The sequence below is a fragment of the Hyperoodon ampullatus genome (genome assembly GCF_949752795.1).
Source record: "Hyperoodon ampullatus genome assembly, chromosome: 1".
Lineage (NCBI taxonomy): Eukaryota > Metazoa > Chordata > Mammalia > Artiodactyla > Ziphiidae > Hyperoodon > Hyperoodon ampullatus.
Window position 1 is genome coordinate 177,549,545 of NC_136914.1, and position 25,095 is coordinate 177,574,639.

Below are 25,095 nucleotides of genomic sequence, written 5' to 3' on the forward strand. Positions count from 1 at the left end.
AACATGCAGGATGGTGGTGAGAAGCCAAGAGATAGAGTATATGAAACAGCTGGCACGTAGTAAGTGTTCAGTAAATGGGAGACACTATTTTTAAAGGAAATTCCAAACTTAACCCTACATGCTACCCTCTAGTTCACATTTCTTTCCACTACATTCATTCCATCGTATCAATTCTTCAAGATTTTCAAAAAGCCTAATATACATGCTAATCTAACTGTGTTTTTCAGGATGCTTTCAGTGGGAACTGGCAGAAACTCCATTCAAACTCCATTCAAAAAGCAGAACGGAAGGTATTTATTAGCTCACATAATACCCTACTGTTTGGCTTCAGGCAAGGCTTGATCCAGAGTGCAAACAATGCAATCAGGGATCTCCTGTTTCTCCAAGAGGCCCTCGTTCTGTGGCTAGCAGAGCCTCAGACTGAAATCCTCCCAGCCTAACAACCCCAGGGGAAAGACATGGCCTTTCCTGATTGCAGCATCAGAAAAGATCCAAAAAATATCCCAATTTGCTTGATTTGGATCATGTGCCTGTCAGAACCAGTCTAATGACTGGTTAATTATCCAAGAGCGTAGGATACGCGAATTGGGCAGTGCCAGACTCCTTTGAAATGGAGTCCCTACAGAAAAAAAGGTTCTGTTACAGAAAGAGATGCTGAAAAGATTTAAATAAGAAATGCCCCTGATCCTTAAAATTGCCCATAGAACGGAAAATTTTAAATGAGGCTAAAAACCATCAGGCTTCTGGAAAAGTACCCGGTGTAGTTTTTGAAAAAAATAAAAACAGAAACCATAGCTTGTATATAATAACTTGCTGCTTCAATATAAAAATACTGCCTTTGTGGTCCTCATAGCACATCAGTTACTGCTGGGGATAAGGAGGGCTGCTGGGAGTGACATAGAGTGAGAGGGCCTATCAACGTATCAGCTGTTAACACTAGGATGTCCCTGCTAGGGAGACTGGACCACAGCCAGGTGAGGCAACTCCTTATGAATACACCGAGGTCTCCCCAGGCTGAGGACGTGGGGTGGGGTGAGAATAAGAAGAGGTTCTGTGGCAGGAGTACCGGTGTGCTCAGAAAAGCCCTGCCTGAATCCACTTAGATTTACCTCACAGTGTTTTTTTAACTTGTTAGTTTTATACTAGACTTTGCTTTATGCAAAATACCCCATAACTCAGGTTTAATTTCCCTGGGGGAGACAGATTTTGAAATAACAATCAAATCGGTTTTTTTCTCCTCTTTTTGCTGCTCTAAGCAAACTGGGAAATATTTCCCCCTGAGGGACGATAGTCCGGCCACCCATGCAGTAATCATTTAAATGCTATTTGCTTTTCTCTTTTTCTTTTTTTTTAAAAAATTTTCAGCAGTGTTTGCATATAGCCCTCCCCATTTTATATTTCTACATTTTAAAAAACTGAGTAAGAGAGACAGCATGTCCATGTTTAGGGTTTCATGAGAAAGTCAACTTAACTTAATGGCCAGGGGTAGATGCAGATGACTCATTGATGAAATTAGCTAGGATTTGTACAGTGCTTTTGACTATTTATCTTGCATTCTTATTTCATCGTCTCACAATCACATTATCCCCATTTTATAGATGAGGAAACTGAGGTCCAGAGACGTAAATTAGCTTGTTAAGGTGTCATACACAGACTTGAACCCAAATAATATCAGCTGACATTTACTATTCTAAACAATTGCATGCAGTGTCTCATTTAACCCTCTTTAAAAAATTGTGTGGTAGGTTATAGTTATCGTCCTCATTTGACAGATGAAGAAATTGAAGCTTAGAAGGTTAAATAAAATTGGTAAGATGCAAACCCAGATCTATCTCACTGCAAAGCTGCATCCAAATACAGAACAGGCCAGAGGGAGTGGTCAGATTTACCCCATGCTCCACTGAGAAGCCTTCACCTGCCAAGCCGGGTCTGTGGATGAACTATTTCCAGACATTGCTCATTCAGAAGTGCTGAGGCAGCCTAGATGGAGGTCTTAACACTGAGACGAAGGTGCCCAAATGACAAAGCGTCAGAGTGAGCTGCTGCCTGCTAGTCTCACCGGTGAAAACTTGGGGACCCCCACATCCACAAGGATGCTGTAGACAGAAAGAAATGTCTGATCAGCACAGGTCCCAGCAAGTCCAACCACCCACTGCAGCCAACAATCGTGTGCGTGTCCATCCTCCCACGTGGGGTGTGGACCACGTGGATACAGGGTGGAAGCAGCTAGAACACACCAATTCCTTCACCAGCAGCTAAGGGAAGCCCTGGCATCTCTCATCAGCCCTAAGCACCCTCCTCCAGACTCCTCTAAATGAAAAGCTCCCACTTACAAGTTAATCAAAATCCTGACCATGAATGAGAAAGAAAAAAAAATACTCCATTAATTAAAATCTCAAAAGATGCCAATGGTAACAGTCTGCAGACGCTTTCTTGCTGTACTAATCCTTTCAGGAAACCAGACACCACCAAGCAGTATAGAGTCACAGTATAATCAAAATCCTGACCATGAATGAGAAAGAAAAAAAAATACTCCATTAATTAAAATCTCAAAAGGTGCCAATAGTAACAGTCTGCAGACGCTTTCTTGCTGTACTAATCCTTTCAGGAGACCAGACACCACCAAGCAGTAAAAGAGTCACAGGTGCTATGATTAGGCCTGAGAGCATATAGCTGTGATAAGAGGAATAGGGGGGTTTTTTAATCTTCCTGAAATCCCAAGCTTTGAAGGTAATTAAATAATTAATGAGAAGCAAAACTTTCCCTGCCTTCCCAAGAGAGGTTAAATTTCCAACTATCTTCCCTGTACAAGAGTTTTTCTAAAATGCCTGGAGAACATAAGAAAACAGATATCTTCAGTCATTCAACAAATATTTATTGAGCATCTACTATGTGCCAAGTATTCTGGAAGGTGCTAGAGACGCAGTGGGGAAGTAGATAACGTTTCTGCACTCATGATGCTTACATTTTAGAGTAAGGGGTGATGGTGAATGTGTCAACAGGTAGGTTGAGGGCACTGTAGAAAAGAGAGCAAGGAGACGAATGGAGGGTGAATGGAGGGAGATGAGATTGGAAGAGGTAGGCAGGGGCAAGTGATCTAGAACCTTCTAAGGACATGGTAAGATGTTTGGATACTATTCTAAGTGATTGGGAACACTTGTGGGTATTTTTGCAAGAGGTCATACAATCTGATTTCAACTTGTCAAAGTTAGCTCTGGCTTATAGGTGAAGAATTGTTATGCAGGTGACTGGCAGGGATAAAGGGGGCAAAAATATTCAATGGGACCAACAGTCCATGTTAGATCATATTGCCTCTGATAGAGCCCAATTTTCTATTGACTTTCCTACACAACTAGTTGGTATTTTCAGGACAAATTTTCTCTGTTGTTTGGCAGAGTTCCATCATTTCAGACTTTCTAGGGTCTTAAGGCAGTATTTTTATAAGCTGACCTACCCTTTTATCCTTCTCGGGGCTCAGGGGTGGACCTGGAACAAGGAGAATTGACTGTAAAGGATTAAGAATGTCGGCTGACCAGGCCGACCAGTGAAATTCTTTTTTCATTTCCAAGGTACATAGAGGCTGCATGACTGTGTCCTTGAAGCAGTACAGACACGCCTGCATTGTGATGTCCAAGAACTTTCCAAGGTGATGTTCTTCAGGCATGGTGAGCCTGTGGGCAGGGGACCATCAGCTCTATGAATGTGGGAGTGACAGGAGAGAGAGGCTAAAAAAATCTGTCTCTGTTTTCTGCACCGACTGTTCACATTCTCATTGAGGAACTGCTATGGTCTGAATGTTTGTGTCCCCTTAACATTCATATTTTGAAATCCTAACCCTCAAAGGTGAAGGTATTAGGAGGTGGGGCCTTTGGGAGGTGCTTAAGTCAGGAGGGTGGAGCCTTCATGAATGGGATTAGTGCCTTAAAAAAAAGAGGGTTCAGAGAGATCCCTACCCGCTTCCACCACATGAGGACACAGCAAGAAGGACCCAACTTATACAGAATTTGGGCCCATACCAACCATGCTGGCACCATGATCTTGGACTTTCAGTCTCCAGACCTGTGAGAAATAAATGCTTGTTGTTTATAAACTACCCAGTCTATGGTATTTTTTTACAGTAGCGTGAATGCACCAAGACAGGAACTAAGGCTGTTTTTTGGACTTTTGGCCCATCGATGCCCTTATGTTCACAAAGAACAGAGGTGTAAGAGGTGGTTTAATGTAAGAAATATTGAAATTTTATTTGTCATCTCCCTGGATATGAAGTTTCCACTTATTTTTTGTTTCAGTGTCTCTTCTTCCACAGAGAGGGGCCTTCTACACATAGATTGATGTTCCCAGGATAAAAGTGGAGTCTTCTAAAACTAGGATCTCATGGAGCACGGAGGTTGTCTTGTTCCTGATGGGAAGTAAATCTAGATTCACTTCTAGCTAGAAGGAAGCAGGCTAGAAATTCAGAATTGTAGGTCCCTGGGCTGGGTGGATATGCTAGAATGGGAACCATAAACCTCCATCACTTATCTGGGCAGACAGAAAATTGAGATTTGGGAGGAAAGTTTTGCATCAGGTGCTCAGACCGAATAAATACTCCCGCTTCTTGCTGAGATCCCAAACGCTCTGCACTCTGTCTACCAGGCTGCAAAGGACTCTCAGCACTGGACTCCTGGACCACATATTGACTGGAGCCACCTGGAGCACTTGATGACAATTCCATGCCATCATTCACTTTCTGTATTGCTTCCTTTCTTCTTTCCTTTTGTTCTTCTGCCCAGCGACACTTCTGTAATGCCAACACAGATTGACTCGAGCACATTTCCTTGGTGCCAAAACTGTAAGATGACAATAGAACAGAGAATGAGAACACAGATTCTTCAGTAGGTTCAAATCCTGGCTCTGCCACTTACCAACTATGTGGCTTTGAGCAAGGCTGAATTTCTCTGTGCCTCAGTTTCCCCATCTGTAAAATGGAGATAACGTCTACCATATCTGGGTAGAGATTAGATGAGATTATATCCTTATTTAGATGAGATCAAGTACATAGCAGGCACTTAATATTTGTTATTGCTATTGTGGTTATTATATTGAAAGAATTGGGTTAAATAAGATGTAATCTCTCAGCAGGGACTTAAAATCTAGTATGTGAGGTAAAAGACACTTAAATAATTTTAATATAGGCAAAAGGAGATAAACATTCTAATCAGTATGTGGGAAAATCACCATGCGAGCTATGGTGGATTAAAAATAACTGCAGGGCCTCCCTGGTGGCGCAGTGGTTGAAAGTCCACCTGCCGATGCAGGGGACACGGATTCGTGCCCAGTCCAGGAAGATCCCACATGCCGCGGAGCAGCTGGGCCCGTGAGCCATGGCCGCTGAACCTGTGCGTCCAGAGCCTGTGCTCTGCAACGGGAGAGGCCACAACAGTGAGAGGCCCGTGTACAGCAAAAAAAAAAAAAAACTGCAGAGCTAGGGACTAGCCCCCATCCCATGCCCCACCCCCAATCCCTTAAAACTAGTCCAGCCATGACCTTTGACCAATAGAATGTAGCTGAAATGACTCCAGGTGCCTTCCAAGTCTAAACCATCAGAAGTCTTGTGGCTCCCTCCTGATTTCCTTGGGATGCTCCCTCTTGCAACAGAGCCTCCATCTGAAAAATGCCACCTATGGGTGCTCCCATCGGCCCGGGCTAAGCATCAGCTGTCAGCCATGGGAGTGAGTCATCTTAGATGGTCCAGTCTAGCTAGGCTCCCAGACGACTTCAGCTGTACCAGCGCCCAGCCACACCTGTGATGTGCAAGAACACCTAGCAAAGTCACAGCATTTCAAGAGATAGTAAATTGTTGTTTTAATTCTTAAGCACTAAGTTTTGGGTCATTAGTTATGCAGCCAAAAATAATACCCATGGGAGTTTAGGAGAGAAGAGTCCATTTCCAGTCAAGTGATCTAGAAGGTTTCCTAAAAGACGTGGGATTTGAGAACGTCCTAGGAGAGAAGGAATGCGACAAGGGGCTCTGGAGAGAAAGTCATCCAGAGACAGGGAAGAGTTAAAGCAAAGCTTGGAGGCAGGCAAAGGCGGGCTGCATATAGCACCTGGTAAACAGATCCCCGGCTGAAGTGAGGCCCTGGGACAGATGGGTGAGACAGAGAAAGAGAAACCCAGAGCATCGTTCAGGGTCAAATCATGGGGACGCGCTCACTTTGTTGCCAGGAAGGAAAACTTGTTCCTTCTCTCCTGAGTAAAGGGGCGTTGTGGGAAACAACGGGGCCCCATGGGTAAGGGAGACAGGCGTCTGCGGGAAGAATGCAAACTGCAGAACAGATGGACTTCCCCCAGAGACCCTGGCACTGGAAGGTTGCTCCGGATCCCCCAGTGGCTCTCTACCGCCCCACCACCGACCCCAACCGCACGCACAGTGACATCCTGAGCGCTCCACAGCCTCCGAGGTCCCGGGCACGGTGCTCTTGCCCCGGCCGCATCCATGTCCCTTCCACTCACTCAGCTCCAGCCACACCACCTCCTTGCTGCTCTTGGAAGAGCAAGCACATCTTGGGCTCAGCACTTTTGCACTGGTAGGTCCCTCCACATGGACGGCTCATACCCCAGATATTCACATGGGCCACTCCTTCCGTTCATTCAGGGGTATGCTGCCTTATTGGAGAGACCTTCCTTGACACCTAAATAAAAACAGTTGTCCCCCACCTGGCCCCCAGTCCTCTTGCTGGCTCTGCTTTTCTTCCCAGCACTTACTAATCCATTTATTTGTTTATTTATTTATCTATCTTTCTAGGTAGTTAGTTATGATTGTTCCTTTAGTTTCTTTTAATCTGGAGTAACCCCTCCCCACAGTGTTTTGTTACGAAATAGATTTTTTTCCCTCCTCAGAATCCATTCCTTCCTCCTATGGCTCCATGATGCCAGAGCTTACTAAACCTCTTCTACTTTTTGGGGGGTGGGGGAAGAGGACTTTGTTTTTGCATAGACTTTATTTGGTAGAGCAGTTTTAGGTTCCCAGCAAAACTGAGCCGAGAGTACAGGGAGTTCCCATATACCCTCTGCCCCCATATACACATACCCTCCCCCACTCTCAACACCCTCCCCCAGAGTGGAACATGTGTTACAAACCATAAACGTACATTGACACATCGTTATCATCCAAAGTCCATAGTCCAGAGTCATGGTTCACTCTTGGTGTTGCATACTCTGTGGGATGGGACAAATGTATAGTGACAGGAATCCATTATTATGGTATCATAAAAAGTATTTTCCCTGCCCTTAAAATCCTCTGGGTTCTGCCTGTTCATCCCTCTCTGTGCCCTAGCCCCTGGCAAATACTGATCTTTTCACTGTCTCCATAGTTTTGCCTTTTCCAGAAAGTCATGTAGTGGGAATCATATGGTATGTAGACTTCAGATTGGCTTTTTTTTTTTTTTTTTTTTTTTTTTTTTGCGGTAAGCGGGCCTCTCACTGTTGTGGCCTCTCCTGTTGCGGAGCCAGGCTCTGGATGCGCAGGCTCAGCGGCCATGGCTCATGGGCCCAGCAGCTCCGCGGCATGTGGGATCCTCCCGGACCGGGACACAAACCCGTGTCCCCTGCATCGGCAGGCGGACTCTCAACCACTGTGCCACCAGGGAAGCCCTCAGATTGACTTCTTTCACTTAGGCTCCTCCATGTCTTTTCATGTCTTGATAGCTCCTTCTTTTTAGTGCTGAATAACATTCCATTGTCTGGATGTTCCACAGTTTATTTATCCATTCACCTACTGAAGGGCATATTGGTTGCTTCCAAGTTTTAGCAATTTTGAACAAAGCTGCTACAAACATCCATGTGCAGGTTTTTGAGAGGACACTCCTTTGAGATTTTATGGGAAGAGTATGTTTAGCTTTGTAAGAAATTGCCAAACTGTCCCCATTTATTTTTTTAATCTATTTATTATTTACCTCCCCAACTAGAATACAAGCACCATGAAGGCAAGGACTTTGTCTAAAGCTTAGAATAGTGTCTGGTATATAACAGGTGCTCCATAAAACTGGTAGAAATCAATGGATGAATAAATGAATCCCAGGCAGTCCGCAGGCTTAAGGTACCTCGTTACTTCTCAGCAGCAGGGATTTGTGGATCTTGGGTTTCACTCTCCTCCACTGTGCTCCACTTCTTGTTATTCCCAGGCAATTCCTTCTCCATCTACTCAGCCCAGCTTTTCTGTCACAGCTTCTGCTAACTAATCACCATGGTTTACTCACAGTTCCTCTCGTGTTGCTACCGCCTCTGCCTGTGCATCTGTCCAACCTCTGCTCTCTCTGCCGACCTCCCAACTCTCCCTGACCTTCCAGCTGAAATTCCAGAGGCAGAGAGTCTGACTGGGTCAGCCCATTCCCCATTTAGGCAGAGATTTGGGGCATTTGACTATGTTCTGGGTCTTACATACCTGCTGATTCAATCAGCCATGGCCATGGGCACAGAACATGGCAACCAAGACATAGAGCACTACTTTCATGCAGCAGAAGCCCATGGATGCAGCAGTGGCCTTTAATGGCCTGTTGACCAGAGCCTGGGGTCCAGGATGAATAATTCATCCTTTAGAGAGATACTGAAGGCTTCTGAGAAGAGCAGTGATTGACCAGATCTATGGTTTCAGAAAATAACTTCGGCTGCCCTGTAAATGAGACAGTTAGTGACTGAAGAAGATGACGCATGCAAGACAGGTTGGGCCGCATTGGCCAAGTGAGCAGGTGTAGCCTCAAACCAAGCCAGTGACCTTGAAAATGAGGAGGAGGGAGCAGAAGCATGTGGGTCTTGGACCTGAAGATGGCCATCAGGCCCATGAGGCTGGAGTTTAGCAGAAAGGCTGCATCTAGACACCTGGAAATCATAAAGATACCAGTTAAAACTGTAGGGTGGATGGTGTGGCAAGAGATAAGCCAACATGGACATTTGGGGAGATCTCTTAGCTGTAAAAAACAGATCAAAGAAGAAAAACTTGACAAGTAATCTAAATTGGAAATATTTATACAGATGGGTAGGGACTCAGAGAGTCACAGAGCCCAAGAGAAATAGGGAAGCATTTCCCCAGCTTACTCTCATATTCTCAAAAGCACAGGTCCAGAGGGTCCTGTATTAGATCTCGCCCCACTCCAAACCCCAAGCTTCTAGTCTGTTTTCCCGCAGAAGGCAATGATACTTCTTGGGAATCCACAATAGTCTAAAAATACAGCAGCTGGGCTGCAGTGCCACAATTAGTGGAGCTGCTGTCCCAGGAAACCCTCATCACATTTTGCTTAGATCAAAGAGCAGATTAACTTTGAGGTCTGTCTGAACTCTGCAAGACACCACTGGTGGTCTGCTTCCTGCAAGCATTCAATCTTCACATCCAAGGGAAGAAGGAGGAAGTGGCGGATAGGAGCCCAAAGCAATTTTTCTCTCAGTGACTGAGATGAAAATATGCACCCTAGGACTCCTGACATATTTGATTTGCATCCTATCTCCCTACGTCCCTTGAGCTCTCTCTCCCTTTACATGAATACCTTCCCCAGACCCGAACCTCCTTTGGCATTCACAAACATTAGCACAGCTATGAAGCCCCAAGCCCTTCATCTATGTCATGTGTTGGAAATAAATGTGGGAATTTCTTTACCTATTAGGGCTCCTAATAGCATGCAACTGAAACTGACTCTGACTACCTGAAATCCAAAGGGAGTTTACTGGAAGCATACGGGGTGACCTGCAGAAAGAATACAACGAACAATCGAGAGTCAGGCTGCAAGGCGGGAAAACAAGGGAAGCTCCAGGACCCCAGGCAAGCAGGAGATATGCATTAATCTTACCAGAACATTAGCAATGGAAGAAATCCACTGCAACAGTGCTGTCTGTCCTTGTGTCACCATCCTCATGATCCTTATTTCTGGGAGAAAGAGAAAAATTGGACCCGGTTGGAATTGAACCCATACTCAGACAACATGAACTCACTAACTTTGCAAAGCAGTTTGACTGATGGTGAGAGCGGGTCTCTGGTGCCTCATGGATTTGAATCCAGGCTCTACCACTTACTAGCCATGTGACCTTGAGGTAGTCCTTTTTGCAATGATCCAGCTTCCCTCTCTGTAAACGGGGATGCCTATCCTTGGGGATTGGTGAGTACTAACTGGGTAAACCTGTGAGAGTGACTGGCACAAAGGAAGTGTTCTACAGCTTTGTTGCTAATACTGCTAGGAACGCACAGGGTCCCTGGATTTACAGTCCAACCAAGAATGACAAGATGAGAGGTCATTCTCTGAAAGGAACCAGGTCCAACCAAGAATGACAAGATGAGAGGTCATTCTCTGAAAGGAACCAGGAGCTATTATTAGGGGAGGCTGAGTGTCCACAAAGCAATTACTATCCACAGCCAATATCTTATCCCTCCGCCAGACTGTAGCCACCATGAGGGCAGCAGACTCTCTTCTTAATTCACCGCTGCATCCACCAGCACCTGAGAAGTGCCTGGCTCAGTGAACCTTTGTCAAATATACAAATGTTGACTGCTTCTTTTTTGTGCTCCTGATCAACCAGCACAGTGCTTTGCCTGCACACAATAAGTATTTGCTGATTGAATCTATAGGTCAGTGGGATTCTTAGAAAGGGGAAGAACATTGGGATCAAAGAGATGAACTTGTATTTAATAGGACTCAGTGGCAGACAAGTGATGGTATAATGATGCTAATAAGCTATAGATGGACTATATAGTTTGTATAGATTAGTGTATTTGTATAGATTATAGGCTGGCTGCTGGCCAGTCTAAAACCTCTAGATCAGCATGAGGGGACAGAGAAACCACCAGTTACTTCCCTCATCACCTTGGAGAGGGGGTGGCTCATCTGTCCCACATTGGTCCTGTCCCTGCCTTGGAGGCACTGCTGGTACCTCAGGAGGACACCCTGGCACCCTCCACACTGGCTTTCAGAGGCTCTGAGGATAGGGCTCAGCCAGCCATCTGCCAAGCTTGCTCGCAAAGACAGTAGGATGTCATGGAGGAGCATATTCGATTAGGAATCATGAGAGCTCAGTCCTGGTCCTGGCTCAGCCAATGGTGTGAGGTCTCTTGCTCTCAGTGACCTGATCTAAATCATAGAGTAATCCTTGACTTGGAGCTCATGGAGATGTTGAGCAAATGAAATCACACCTGTGGTGATTTCATCTGGAACTCCTTCTGTTTTAAAAGAGTCATGCACCACAATGTTCATTGCAGCACTATTTACAATAGCCAGGACATGGAACCAACCTAAATGTCCATTGACAGATTAATGGATAAAGAAGATGTGGCACATATATACAATGGAATATTACTCAGCCATAAAAAGAAACAAAATTGAGTTATTTGTAGTGAGGTGGATGGACCTAGAGTCTGTCATACAGAGTGAAGTAAGTCAGAAAGAGAAAAACAAATACCATATGCTAACGCATATATATGGAATCTAAAAAAAAAAAAATGGTACTGATGAACTTAGTTGCAGGGCAGGAATAAAGAGGTAGACATAGAGAATGGACTTGAGGACATGGGGTGGGAGAGCGAAGCTGGGGCGAAGTGAGAGTAGCATCGACATATATACACTAGTGAATGTAAAATAGTTGGCTGGTGGGAAGCAGCCGCATAGCACAGGGAGATCAGCTCGGTGCTTTGCAATGACCTAGAGGGGTGGGATAGGGAGGGTGGGAGGGAGGCTCAAGAGGGAGGGGATATGGGGACATGTGTATGCATATGGCTGATTCTCTTTGTTGTGCAACAGAAACTAACACGGTATTGTGAAGCAGTTATACTCCAATAAAGATCTATTTAAAAAAAAGAACCCAACTCAAACTGGCTTCAGTGAAGAGGAGACTTTACTGGTTCATGTTACTGAGAAATCCAGTTTGGGGCACAGCTGGCTTCAGGGGCTCAAACGTAGTGTCAGCATCTGATTTCTCTCCATCTCTCAGCTCTCCTTCTGCTATAATGTCCTCATTCTCAGTCTCTAAACCATGGTCCCCAGCAGTTCCAGAGTCTCATCCCTTCAAGTTCAAATCCAGCCTCCCAGCAGCTGGGATAGACTATGGTTGGCTCAACATGGGTAATGTGGCCAGGCTGGACAATCTGGATGCAGCCACACTGGACAATCAGGCCTGGGTCCAGTGCCCATCATCCCCATGATGAGTGAGGGAGCTTGGTCAGGCCTGGTTATATGCATAACCTTCAGAGCTGGGAAAGAATAAGGATTGGGGTTGCGAGGAGAAGCCCCAGTTTACCTCACAAATCGGGAGAGGAGTGGTTTGCCAAAAGATATTTGGGGTACTATTAACAGAAAGAGAAGTGGATGCTGGGTGGCTAAAACAACAAATGTGCCCTACATCTGGGATTTTTATATCACGTGATATAAAGCATGCATTGCAGCTTCCCTCTTTGCTATGAAGTCTTTTGTCTTCCCCCTAACAAGCTCCTGCAAGCGCCTGAGGAGCAGCTGTCTTACCCTACAGTCATCTGTCTTCCTCCTCTGAACTTGGTAGCCCACAGGACCGTATCACCCACCAGCAACAGGTGGCGTCGGGTCATTAGTTATCTTTGAATGTACATGTCCTGTCTCTTCATCCATACAGCAGGATCCTGGAGAACAAGGGTCACGTCTTATTCATCTTTGTGTCACCCAAAGCACTTTGCCTGATGTTTGGGGCATAGCAGACAGTCCCTAAATCTGCTGACAGATCAAACACCTGGTTTATATGCTTCTGGAACTACGGAAGTAAATAGCTTGACTCAACTACAAAACTACAAAGAAAGAGGAAACCTGTGTCCTCTACACCATTTCTGAAAGGTCGTAGATCTTTTCTGGACTAACTAGTGATGCTGGGGTCAAGATGTGCTGGGGTCTTTTTTCCTCTGCAGCCCCCAGCCACTGGTATCATTCTTTTTAATAAAGGACTGAATGAAGGCCCAAGGAATCTTAGTCTCAGAGGCCCAGGACCCTTGCGTGGGTCGTATGCCGGCACAGCCCACCTGAAAGCACGGAGGATGGCAATCTCAGGAAAAGGAAGCAGATGTCTGTTCTCAGTGGTTCCCACCTCAGGCCACAAGGCAGAGCCCCAAGGTCCCATCAGTGGGACTGGCTGCTGGCTCCCCGACCTGTGCTGATCTCTACTCCCCACCCTCATTCGTAACCCTGACATCCAGCAAAGGGAAGAACGAGAGAGGAGGGCATGGAAAATCAGAGTCCGATGTAGCTTGGATGTTGAAACCATCCTCCCAGGTGGTTCATAAGCCCCTGTGGTCCCGATTTCAGAATCCCCTGCGGGCCATCCTGGGCCAGGCGATTTGCACCTTTGTCTCTAATCCCCTCAAACCGCCCTTTAGGCCAAGTGACTTGTCCAAATCCGCGCAGCCAAGCCAGGATTCCCTCACCCGTAAAAAATACAAGGATTAAATCAACGAGCCATAGAGAGCATCCACCTCCTGGTATAGTCACAAAAATCAAACCAATGGGGGAAGAACGAAAAAACGTGGTTGGTAAAGGAGGGGGTGGTAAACGAGGTCAGAAGATTGGTGGGTGGAGCGGCTGAGAGAAAAACCAGGCTGGGGGGTCGGGGGCAGAACAGGGAATCAATTAAAGCTCCAGTCTTTGGCCGCGGCTCGCGCTCGCCCCGCGCTACGAGCTGCCAGGGAGAGCCCGGGAGGCGGTGCACCGGGTCCCTGGCCCCGCCCCTCCCTAGCTCCACCCAGTCCTAGGCCCCGCCTTTGGCCCCACCCCGGCCCCAACCCCACCCCGGCCCCGGCCCCGGCCCGCCTCCTAGCCCCGCCCCCAAGGCCCGGAAGCGAAAGCAACTCCTCCTCTCCCGAGCGGGGTCACGATACCGCCGGCGGGATCCGGGTTTCCGAGAGTGAGGGCTGCTCGGCGTGTCAGGGTGCCCACCGGCTGGAGCCATGACCTCGAACCTGCGCACCGCGCTCATTTTCGGCGGCTTCATCTCCCTGATCGGCGCCGCCTTCTACCCCATCTACTTCCGGCCCCTAATGCGGCTGGAGGAATACCGTGAGTGACCTCTGACCCCACGCGGTGGCCAGGGCCCAGTAACTGAGAGTGACCTCTGACCCCACGCGGTGGCCTGGCCTCAGTAACTCCCCTCCCTTCCCCACGTGGGGCCATGGTCAGAGCTTGGTTCGCCAGTCAGGGAGACCCGGGTTCGAATCTCGCTGTGTGCAGCTTTGTGACAGTGGACAAATGACTCAATCTCTCAGAATCTCAGCAACCCCTTTAGTAGTTATCTGTTTGTATAATAAAATCATCTAGCCTCCGGTGAGACTCAAAGGTGGTAATGAAAGCAATCTGCACATAGTAGGTCGACACTAAATAGTAGTTCATACTCATAGTTGTAGTCACTGAAGTCTTTATGTATCTCATTAGGCACACATTGGACCATTTAATTTACACAACCTCACTTTGAGGTAGGTATTATTATCTGTTTTACAGATGGGGAAACTGAGGCTCAGCGAGGTTGTTCAACATGCCCCAGGACACACAGCTAGTAAGTGGCAAGACAAGTATTCCTACTCCCGCCTCTGTTTCCAGACCTTCCAGACACTGAAGCTGGGAATGATGATGTTGAGGGGAGGGAGATAGACCCTAATTATCCTGAGCTTGAAGGTGTTTTTATTGCACTTCATTTCCACTCCCAAAGATGTCTTTGAGTGGAAATGTTTCAGACCTAAACTGTTAACCTGGGTTTTTGAGTTTTTCCTCTCCTTTCTCCTCAAATATTTTTTCAGATTCTGCTGTCTTCATTTTAAGCTGGTTGCTCACATGACAATGGTCAGTATCCTGCGAGTAATTTTCTTCCTTAATCATTCAAGTCCTATCATTCTAAAAGCCAAGCTCTCCTTCCTTGAGACCTATACCCCAGCAAGGATTAGCACTTTGATACGTCTGAAACCATCTGTCAGGGAGAAAATATTAGGCATTAGAGGCTCATTTTGTTCTCCAGGAAACCTGAACCGTCTTGAAGATGGAAGAGGGCCAACTGTGCCCCTTGACAATATTAGCGCAGGCTGAAGGCTTGGCATTTTGAAGGCGAAAGCTCTGTGTAAATGCTCTGCCCATTACAAATGCTACAACATTTGGTTTCTGAGTTAGAGTGTTTTAAGTACACAGATTTCCTTGTGGCTTCTTTTCATCAGCCAAGATTGAAATGACCTCTACATTCTGCCTTCCAGGCTGTCTCCATGCACCATGCATGAGGGTGAACATGGGGCTGTGTGAAGCCGTGCATAATCTATCTGCATTATCCATCCTTACTGCATCCTTGCCCCACGCTGTTTTTTGACAGCCTCTAGAGTTGAACTTGGGACAAGGGGGTCTGCTTTGGATCCCACTAGAAAAGTTTCAGTCACGAAGACTAGAGCAGTGGTTTTCAACTGGGGATGGTTTTTGTCCCCCTAGGGACAATTGGTTCTATCTGGAGACATTTTTGCTTGTCACAAAATGGGCGGCATAGGGCGGGGTGGTGTGAGTGTGCTACCGGCATCTAGTGCATAGAGGCCAGGGGTGCTGCTAAACTTTGTGCAATGCACAGGACAGCCACCCCTGACAAAGAATTATCCAGCCCAAAATGCGAATGGTGCCAAGGCTGAGAAACCTTCCTCTGGGTCAGATGCTCAGGGTGTCGGTTTGCACTGTGTCTCCCAACAACAGTCTTATAGGGGTAGTCCGGAGTCTATGGTTGTCTGAGTCGCCTTGAGACAAACAGATTAGGCCTTTTAAGTGAACATTTAGTGCGTGTGGCTACAATATCTGCATTTTTAACTGTAAGGCAGTCAACACCTGCCCACTTTTCTGGTTCAGTTTTAATTAATTTGGACACTCTTATCTGAGAGTCATAACTGATTCCTTAAACAGGTAATGATACTAAATAGCTAATATTTATTGAAAGCTTATTATATGTCTGACACTCTTCTAAACACTTCTTATATATCAATCCATTTGGTGCTCATAACAGCCCTTCATTGTAGCTGCTGTGTGATCATCATCCCCATTTTATATGTGGACAGACTGAGGTATGGAACAGTTAACTTGTACAAGGAGCCACAACCGATGAGTCCCAGATCTGGAATTTGCACCAGTGCCCTTAATCGTGACACCAGGGCACCATACTGCCTCTCTAAGAGGGTAAGAGAAGTAAGTCAGATGCGGGTCTAAACCCCTTACTAGAAGAGGACCTTAAGGTGCGTTACTTAACCTCTCTGAGCCTGGCCTGTTTCCTCATCTATAACAGTGGAATTTGCAGGACTGAATTTACATGTTCTGGGGTGAATTAAATAACAGGTGTAGAAACACATAGTATATTTTTACACTAGGCATCCCATAAAAACATTTCAAACATAAGGAACCACAAGGGCAGGGAAGTGAGACAAGGAGATTTAAGCAGGTGGACTGACCCAGGTGAGGCATTCGTGACCGGGTCATGGGGACCCCCTGTGGGGACGGAGCTTCAGTTCATTTCAGCGCATTCAGCTAGCATTTAGTTAGCTTCCTTTTCGTTTTTTTTAAACCTGGATTTTAGCAATTACTGTGTGTCTGGCACTGTGTTAGGTGCCGGATGTATGTGACCGGACAAGACGGTCAGAGCTCTTCTCTCATGTCACTGTCCTCACACGTGCCTAGTCCCCCACCCACTCCCTGCACTCTGAGCTGGTCTCCCTGCTCCACTGGTCCCCAGGACCACCCATTCTTTACCCAGCAGCCACTGTGGTCTTTCTGGTTAGTGTGTTGCTGCTGATCTACCTTCTTTGCGTTTGTGGTCAAAGAACTCAGACTATATGATTTTGATTTTTTGATAGGTCAAGATTTGCTTTGTGGCTTGGTACAAGTCAGTTTTTGCAAATGTTCACTGTGTGCTGGGAATGATGTATATTCTCTTGTTTGGGAATACAGAGTTCTGTATATGATGGTTCCAGATCATTCTTAATTCTGTTACTTAGATATCTTGAGGCCATATTATTCTGTGCACACAATCTAGAATATTCTGGGGGATGGTTCAATTATTATTATATGAGTCCTCTTTACCCCTAACATTTCTCCCGAACTCTGTTTTATCTGGTATTATCATAGTTACCAGCTTTCTTTTGGTTAGTGTTTTCCTGGTGTGTGTGTGTGTGTATCTATATGTATGTGTATATATATATAGATACAGATATGCTCTTATATTTAGCCTTTATTTGTCCTTAAGTCTTATAACCAGCCTAAACTGGGATTTTTAAAAAATCCAATCTGATAATCTTTTTAAACTGTTGGATTGAGATCATTTTCACTTATGTTTACTGATATATTTACATTTATTTTTCCTATCTTATGTTTTCTATTTATTCTTCTGTTTCTCTACTTCCCTTTTTTCTCCTTTTCTGCCTCCAAGGCTTCTTTATTTAATTCTCTTCCCCCCTACTAGTTTGAAAGTTTTACATTCTCTTTTTCTTTTGTGGTGACAGTTTAAAGTTAGTCAATATCTTTACCTCCTATGAAATATACAAAGACCTTAGAATGCCTTAGCTCCTGTCCCAGACGCCCCACCTGTCCTGGCTTGTGTTTATGACTCCCCAGATCACTTAGTACCATCAGTGTTTTATACAGTCACTGATTGTTTCTCTTTACCCTCATTCTTTACTCACTGATCCTTCTTTCATCTCACACCTTTCTAGTTTCAGTTTTCTTCATTCTGAAATACATCTTTGTGTTTCTTTGCTGAGAATTTGTAACTGGGAATATCCATTCTTGTGTGTCAGAGAATGATGTATAGAACTCCAGGTCTTCCATTGTGGCTGTCGAAAAGTCTATTGTGCTGTTTGCTCTTTCTCACTCGCTTAGTCAAAATACTTCAGTAACCCTCTGCTGTCCTCAGAGTCCAGCCGGTGGAAAAGCATTGAAGAATTTGAATCTGGAGTGCAAGGTGATCAGATTCACTCTTTCCAGGAATCTCTGACTGTGTGTGACAGAGGGGCTGGGAGGGTCAAGGTTTTAGGTAAGAAGGCCAAGTACGGGAAGGCTGTGCTTCCTGTGACCTCAGGGAGAGGTGACTGTAGCCTTAACCAGAGTGGTGGTGGTTATGGGACTGGGGAGAAGGACTGAATGCCGGAGCCAGATTTAAGAAATAAATCCTCTACAGGGATTTGTGACTGATTAGCTCAGGGGTGAGGGAAGCAGAGGAAAGAGATTGACACCCAGCTTTCTGGGTCCAGCAGCTGAGGAGATATGGTACTAGGCATTATGAAATACAGGAAGTCTGTTTGGGGGACGAGAGGACATGCTAGTTCGGCTTGGGGTGTATTGAGTTTCAGGTACCTGGATGTGCTCCTGGAGATTTCCTTATAGGCGATGGGAGCTGAGCCACAGGATCTGAGCTGGAGCTAGAGATGGCACGTCACTGGCATTGGATGGGAAGCAGAGTCATTGCAGTAGGTGGGGCTCCCGGGCAGCATTCAGAGATTGAAAAAGACAAGCTGGTCCAAGGCAGAATGCAGGTGAACACTAGCATTTGAGGGTCTGAAGAGCAAGTGGTCAGAGGAGGAAGGGTCCTCAAAGGAGTGGCCAGAGCACGAGGATTAAAACCAGAAGAGGCTGCAGTCTCAAGCCCCAAGAAGGTAGCTCTTCGTGAAAAGGGTGTGGTCAGCAGGGCTAGGCTGCTTGGAGACGGTAAGAAAGAAAAAACGTGAAAATATCCATTGGATTTAGCAAAACGAAGGTAAAGCTCATTGTTTTGTTAGAAGTGCTTGCAATGGTTTGATGGCAGAAAGCAGATAGCAGTGGATTGAAGAGTAAATCGTATATTAGGTTGACTGTTTAAAGATGTTGGGCTGTATGGAGAGGGGAATGACGAATTATTTTGCAGCCGATCAAGGGGGCTGTTGTGTTTTCGTTTTGGCTGGGAGCAGTGGGAGAGCCAAGAGAGCCTCTGGACAAAGAAGACTGCTGGAGAGAGAAGACAATCCATAGAGGGGGAGGTGGCATGGGATCTTGAGATCAGATGGAGGAGGGAGACTTGGACCAAAGGCAGGACACCTCTTCCAGCAACTGAGGAGGAAGGGCAGGTGTGGATACCGCTAGATGTAGCTGTGATGTTGGGAGGTTGTAGATGCTTCCTGTTTGTTGTGGCTTCTGTTCTCTTTGTGACGCAGGAGGTCAGGTGACTATGCGTGAGAGGCACAAGCCCCAGCCAGACTCTCCCTCCTTGAGACACTCTCTTCCCTGAGCTTCGTGACTGCCCCTCCGCCAGTACTCCTGGCTTTGCCCTTTTGCTCCTGCCTTTCATCCACTCCTTAGCCTCTCTTGTTGGCTGTTTCTCGTCTGAGCGTCCTTCATACATTTATGGTCCCCAGAATTCTGGGCAGACCGAGGAGAAGCCCACAGTCCTTGGAAGGGCCGGGCAGACACCCAGTCCTTGAGAAGGGGAGCCAGAGGCTAGCCAAGGAGCCCAGGCCATGTAGGGCCCAAGTGTCGAGACACTGCTGACCCTTCATCTGGGCCAGCCTGACTGATGCTGGCCGGCCTGGGTATGGGGACAGGTAGGCTCTAGGGCCCCTGCTGGAATAAGCCTCAAGGCAGTAGAAAAGAGGCACAAGGCTGCTTAGGTAAAATAAAGCCAAGGAGATCTTCTATGATTTAAAAGCAGACAGGCCATTATCACAAGACTGCTGTGTTGAATTTCATTTTGACATTCAGTGTGATCTCTAGCTCTTTCACTAATTCAGCCAGACTTTACCAAGTATTTACCACTAACTCAGCCAGACTCTACCAAGTATTAGGGGGAATACAGGGTCAGTTCCACACGTGATACCTGAGTGCTGAAATGAGCACTGGGGAGATGGCAGTTGGCATTGGCAGTTGTCAGTCCCACCCCAGAAGTATGGGGACAGTTCTGCTGTGCTTCTGGAGGGAATCCAGACGTTGCTTATTAGCTTTCAGCCTATCGGCACAGCATGGTTCGTAGGAAGAGCCCACATTCAAGGAAGCATACTTGAAGCTATACATAAAGCGCACATTCAGGTGCTATAACTTGAAGCCTGGTCTGCCTTTTGCCTCTGCATCCTGGAACCAGACAGTGATCCTGAATGTGGCTTTAAAAAATAACAGCATTTCAGGGCATCCTGTGAAATGAGACAGAATAAGATCATTTTCTGTGATCCTGTTCAATTTTAACTTTAGTTAGATGTGTAGAAGCACAAAGGGTTTTGCCAGAAATCTTGTGTTCATTCAGTCCCCTCATTTAGGTGACTTGTCCAAGGTCACTTAGCACATTTATTCCTGGATAGACACTAGACCCTAACTCCCCAGCCTTGTCTGCTGCTTAATGATGCCCTGTTTCACCTGCTTTTAGGACAGGGGAGAGTGTCTGCCAGTAAAGCCAAAGGTTACGTGGGAGAGCTGTGATACCTCACTTCTCCTATTCCCCTTCTGCCCCCAACCTCAAGTGTGTGGTACAGAGTCAGAGCAAGCCTGCGAGAAATCACTTGACTCAGAAATGCCTCTTACCTTGGAAGGGCATTTTCCCGATTATATGGCAAGTGCTCAGAATATGCCTTTTATTCCTTTCACCTTAGAGTCAAATGAAATGCACAGACTAAAGTCTTATTTTCTAACAGGCCTTACAAAGCTGCCTGGATTCTACCACACACCCTGGTGAGAAACTAAAGTGTTCATGGTATTGGAAGGAGTCCATGCTTCCGATGGCCGTTTGGTCCCCTCAGCCGCTGGCTCACACTCACCCCCAATACACACATCTAGTTCTTGATCACCCCGAAGTCAGACTGCAGCAAAGTGGGAGCACTAGAAAAGTATTATTTTATTTTATTTTTGCTATTTTTAAAAGAGACTTTCAATTAATCATCATGGAATAGTCACAGTGCTGTTGGACTTCCTTATACTTGTTTTGCAGTTGTGTATTTTTGTTGTTAAAAAAAAAAAATCCAAACCGACAGAGAAGATCTAAGAATAGTACAATAAATCCCTTTATGTCCTTCACCTAGATTTACCAGTTGTTAACATTTTGCCACATTTGCTTTCTCTCGCTATATATATGTTACACATCTATACATACATACATACATATGGACACGCATATGTTCATATATAATTACATTACATATATCATCGTTACTACTATTTTGCTGAACCATTTGAGAGTGAGTTGAAGACCTTGTGAGCTTTGATGCCTAAACACTTCAGCATGTATTTTCTGAGCACAAGGACATTCTCTTACATAATCACAATTGTCCAATCCAGGAAATTTAATATTGACACAATGTTATTATGTAATATACAGTCCATATTCAAATGTTGACATTTGTCCAATTACCTCAGGTTGTGAGTTGCTTTTATTTTAACTGTTCATTGGCAGGAGGAGATGGAGGGGTGTTCCCGAGGTGATGGTTTCACTGTGTAGGTCCCCCGAGGTCAGATTCTGCACCTGCTTTTAGGTTTTTATCTGCTGGTCCTCCCCAAGAGCACCCTCAACTAGTCAGTAACAAGACCACTGAGGGGGCTGGCGTTTGGGCATGCTGTATCAATTTGCTGTGAATGTTAAATAAAGTAGCAAGTCACACAGATTTCACAGTATGGACATTTAACATAAGGATAGGTTTCATGTTCAAAGACTTAAACATTACGAGGTAGATTCTTCTGCTACCATACAAAAGTGAGCCCGTCTGCATGTATTACTAAGTTTTAAATAATCTACCTTGGCCCTTTGAGTAGAGCTAAGGCTCCTCAATTAAAACTGCAAATCAGCTCACTGCCTTAGCACCAGGGGGCAGAGTCGGGCTTGCTGAGACACTGGAGAGGGAACTTCTAACAGGCATCGCAAAGCTCCAGGCCCCATGCTGCATATTTGCGGTTCAATCATTTTGTTCCTGATAGAAGCACGCTCAATACTAAAAGGTCAGTAATTAGCTTATCCTGATTTGCCCACATAGTTAAACCCCTGACTTCTGTGTTGCCCTTTTTTCCAGAGGTTGAGAGACATTTGCTGTTTCTCTAATGATAGCAAAACAGAAACCTACTGTCAACCTCATCAAGATGTGCTTGCTGAGTCCCAAGGGACCAGTTTGTTTTCCCTTTAGCATATCTCGCATTCACAAATAAAGTGTCTTTGTGTCATATCATGAATTTATATAAGACTGCTTTGGCCTTAGAGTATTTATAAAACATTAATGGATTAAAGAACCAGGGGATGTAGATAGGATGCTAATACCGGTTATCACTTGGTAGGAACTCCTTCTGCAAATCGGTTTAAATTGCCCATCCAAGCCAAAAAAGGGGGTTGCATAAGGATAAGGATTATAAAGAGATTATGGTCTATTTAAAATAAATCCTCAGCCTCTCTCCAACCCCATTAGCAATTAGCAAGGAAGTGTGAAGACAGGGATTCTTTTCACTTGGTTCTCCATTTCATTGTAAGAGGTGAGAACACAATTAGGCATTCCTTTGCCACCAGAAGTCAACTTCCTTTGATGCTTGGCAGCCTGCCAGCTTCTTTGGCTTTGCAGGACCTGCCTCTTGGAGAATGTGTTCCGTTCACCAGGTTGTCTGATTCTCTCAAACCTGGACATCTAGAATGCTTTCTGGCAATCAAGCATGTGTTAAAAATTCATCTCTTCCTTCTTCCATGAAGCTGGAGAATGGACCTTTTAGGTGTGAAAAATGATATCTGTTTTTGTTCCTGGCACGATCGATGACTGTAGTCTTTTACTAGTTGGCATTTTCTAAGAGCATGTTTGAGACACATCCATACTTGGAGCCTTACATGGTGCCAGCATGGCAGGGCTCACTCCTACAGGAATTTAACTTCTTAGGAAATGAGATCGCCTTTTGTGTTATTTTAGGAAGTCTGACACCTCAGAGGTCCCATTGTCACCCACTCTTTTGGCATCTCTTGGTCCACAGGGTCTTGGTTGTTGTTTACCTGCTACTTTTCAGAGAGGCCCAGTGGAGCCATCAGACCATTCTGTATAAGCAGCTTCCTTGTGCTGTGTCTTCTCTGTCTTGCTTAGAATTGGATGTCAAGATTCAGATAATCCCTGTTGCCCGGTATTTTATTTGCCAAAGCAAAACTTAACATTGATAAAACTCTCAGACAGGTCACTTAGGATTGACTTTCCGTCACATCACCGGAGAAGCAAGTTCAGTGAATATTTGATTTGGAAAAGCCCTGTTTCCTATACCTTTATGCTTGTGTATCTTTATGAGAATAAAGAAAACTGCCTAATATTAAATAAGAGCTAAACGTGGATTTAAAGAAACACTGTCAGCCTGATTAAAACAAAGGTTTGATTACAACACTTAATTACTATAATATAGTAGTAAACATCCTTTGGCTGCAAGTCTTTCTGCTGAAAAGCCACGATTTGTTTTTCAAGATACTTAAAAAGTCTTTGTTTTCACAGGCCTTAGGTTTATTCGACACCACTTAGAAAGATGTGTGAGGGCTTGAAGCCCACAGACGTAAAATGCCCAGTTTCTCTTGGCCTTCACCTGTGGGACATCTCCAAAGAGACTGGCTAAGCTGCTGTCGCTAAAACGCGCTTACTAATTGGCGTAGCACCTGCAGTCAATTAGGGAAGCTTCAATTATCCAAACCAAAGCCACCCACCCAAAGATTAATTTTCTGCTCTATTTCCTATCAAAAACATAGCATATTTAGCTCTGGGTCTAGGCCCTCAGTGGAGTACATTTTAGACACCTAAACTGCATCGTTTTCTCGTGAATTGTACTTGTTCCTGCAATTCAGCAGCCTTGCTCTCCTCGTATCGCACCCACCACCACCACCAGTTCTTTCAAAATTATTCTTTCGCTGTTGTTTTTGTTGCCTTTCCAAACTGCTGAGATCACCGGGAAAAGATGGTCGTTAGGAGCTTTTCTTCTGAAGTGCAGCTTGCTTTCTTTCACTGAAAATATCCAGTCTTTTTGCTTGATAGGATCTAACTTCTGTAAGCTAAAAGCTTTGGGCAATGGCAGCTCTGAATTTAGCAGCACTCAGATATATTGTTTCCTAATTGTCCCGTGTCATTGTTCCACACAGATACAGAGATTTCCACTGCCCTGCCCCACAGTCCCCTCTCTAATGAGTAATTTTTCTGTTGTGTTTCTCAGAGAAGGAACAAGCCATAAATCGAGCTGGTATTGTCCAAGAAGACGTGCAGCCACCAGGTAAACGTAAAAATCAAAACAGAGTCTCACGCGTACTAGTGTGTTGTCGTTGGGAGTGGTGCTTTGCAGCAGGAGAAATCTTCGCTTCAAGGCCAGATTGTTAACCGTGCTGTTATTTCCCAGCAGTTGCCGTTTTAGAGGTTGCCACCCCAAGACTTCCTCTTAATATGTCACTCCAGAAGAGTTTTTGCAAGTTTGCACGTTTCTCTTCTGCATTTGATAAGTGGGCATAAATGTGTAACAAGTGTGCAATTAATTATGAAGCATAAGTAGATGTTTTGCAGACGTATTTACCAAGCACCTATTTAAACACCACCCTCATGGGAAAATACTGTTTACTTATGAGCTATTTTAATCGATGTGGGATTCTGCTTTATACAGAAGCTCAGAAGTTCCCTGTATGGCTGAATGGTTAGTGACTTTGAGACGATCCAAGTTGGCTGAGAATGAGAGGTTTCTAGTTTATTAGTCAAAACTCTTGTAATCTGTGGCAGCGGTCTTCTTTTTATTCATTTATTTTTTAACTAGGCCAAATACATATCTCCCTGCTGTGGGGCAATTTCTGAGCCATTTAAAAGTCTCTTGTCAGCTGCCACGGCTTCCCAGCCGTCCTGTTCCTGGGTTCCGGCAGCTTGCCCGCACTAACTCCAACTACATGGAAATTGCACAACTTCATTCTGATGTCATCTTATTTGTTTGGGGTTGAGGGAAGTGGTAAGAAATTTAAAAACGAATCCTGTTTTTATTCGTGTTTCTTTCTATAGGGTTAAAAGTATGGTCGGATCCATTTGGCAGGAAATGAAAAGGCTATCACCACCTCTGATTATGAAAGTAGACAGTCTTCATGCTTTCAGTTCTGCAGCAAGTACAATAAATCACCTGGCTAAAGAACGATGTCTGGAGAAGAAAC

At 45.2% G+C, this 25,095-nt stretch overlaps 1 protein-coding gene across 2 annotated transcripts; it reads left to right on the forward strand.

Moving 5' to 3' along the window:
- Window positions 1-13,921: 13,921 nt before the first annotated feature.
- SMIM20 (small integral membrane protein 20) lies at window positions 13,922-24,987 on the forward strand (the record flags this gene model as incomplete). 2 transcript variants are annotated; one of them, XM_079707178.1, is made up of 3 exons in its annotated part: window positions 13,922-14,030; window positions 24,129-24,185; window positions 24,950-24,987. In XM_079707178.1, 3 exons carry the CDS (start codon window positions 13,922-13,924, stop codon window positions 24,985-24,987), a joined length of 204 nt encoding a protein of 67 aa, XP_079563304.1. The 2 variants fall into 2 exon arrangements, with proteins under 2 accessions (XP_079563304.1, XP_079563305.1); XM_079707179.1 differs by lacking the exon at window positions 24,129-24,185.
- Window positions 24,988-25,095: the final 108 nt, after the last annotated feature.